The sequence below is a fragment of the Eimeria mitis genome, genomic scaffold, assembly GCF_000499745.2.
Source record: "Eimeria mitis Houghton genomic scaffold, Emh_scaff2233, whole genome shotgun sequence".
Lineage (NCBI taxonomy): Eukaryota > Apicomplexa > Conoidasida > Eucoccidiorida > Eimeriidae > Eimeria > Eimeria mitis.
This window is the reverse complement of record NW_013570560.1, coordinates 4,493-5,080: the sequence shown is the minus strand read 5'-3', so window position 1 is coordinate 5,080 and position 588 is coordinate 4,493. Positions and strand designations below refer to the sequence as shown.

Sequence of the window (588 nt, the reverse complement as noted above, 5' to 3'; positions counted from 1 at the left end):
TGCTGCCGCATCTTCACCATTTGCAACAGCAGCGGCAGCAGCAACACTAGCAGCAGTTGCTGCAGATCCTGCTACTACAGCTTCTCCAGCATCAACAGCAGCACCAGCAGCAGCAGAACACGCATCACAACCAGCAACAGCAGCAGCAACAGCAGCACCAGCTGCTGCTGCTGCTGCTCCTTGGGTAGTGGCAGCTGCTGAAGCTTCTCCGCCTCGTGAGACAGAATGTTATGGTTGGGGTTTGCCTGCAGCAAACAGCAGCAGCAGCAGCAGCTGCTGCTGCGCTGTACATACAGCAGAAGATGTATTCAAGTTGCTGCATGCAATCGATGCGCAGCAACATGCTGCAGCACGCCGAATGAAGGAAGCAGCAGTAGAAGCAGCAACAGCAGCAGAAGCAGCAACACCAGCAGCAGCAGCAGCAGCAGAAGCACTGGCGCGAGTGAGGGCAGCCTTTGCGGGGGTCCGCCGCCTGGGAGACCTACGCGCTCAGCTGCAGCGAACAGCAGCACGGCTGCAGCAGCAGCAGCAGCAGCAGCAACAGCAGCAGCCGCAGCAGCAGCAGCAGCAGCAGCACTCAACAAAGAA

General features: G+C 58.5%; 1 protein-coding gene across 1 annotated transcript in view; it reads left to right on the top strand.

The window, feature by feature from the left end:
• EMH_0050690 (uncharacterized protein) overlaps positions 1-588 on the top strand; it is a gene marked incomplete at both ends in the record, with an annotated part of 5,441 nt that overhangs the window by 860 nt on the left and 3,993 nt on the right. Inside the window, one exon of the mRNA XM_013496675.1 lies at positions 3-588. Within this exon, the coding sequence (XP_013352129.1) occupies positions 3-588 (586 nt within the window). The remainder of the gene's footprint in view (positions 1-2) is intronic.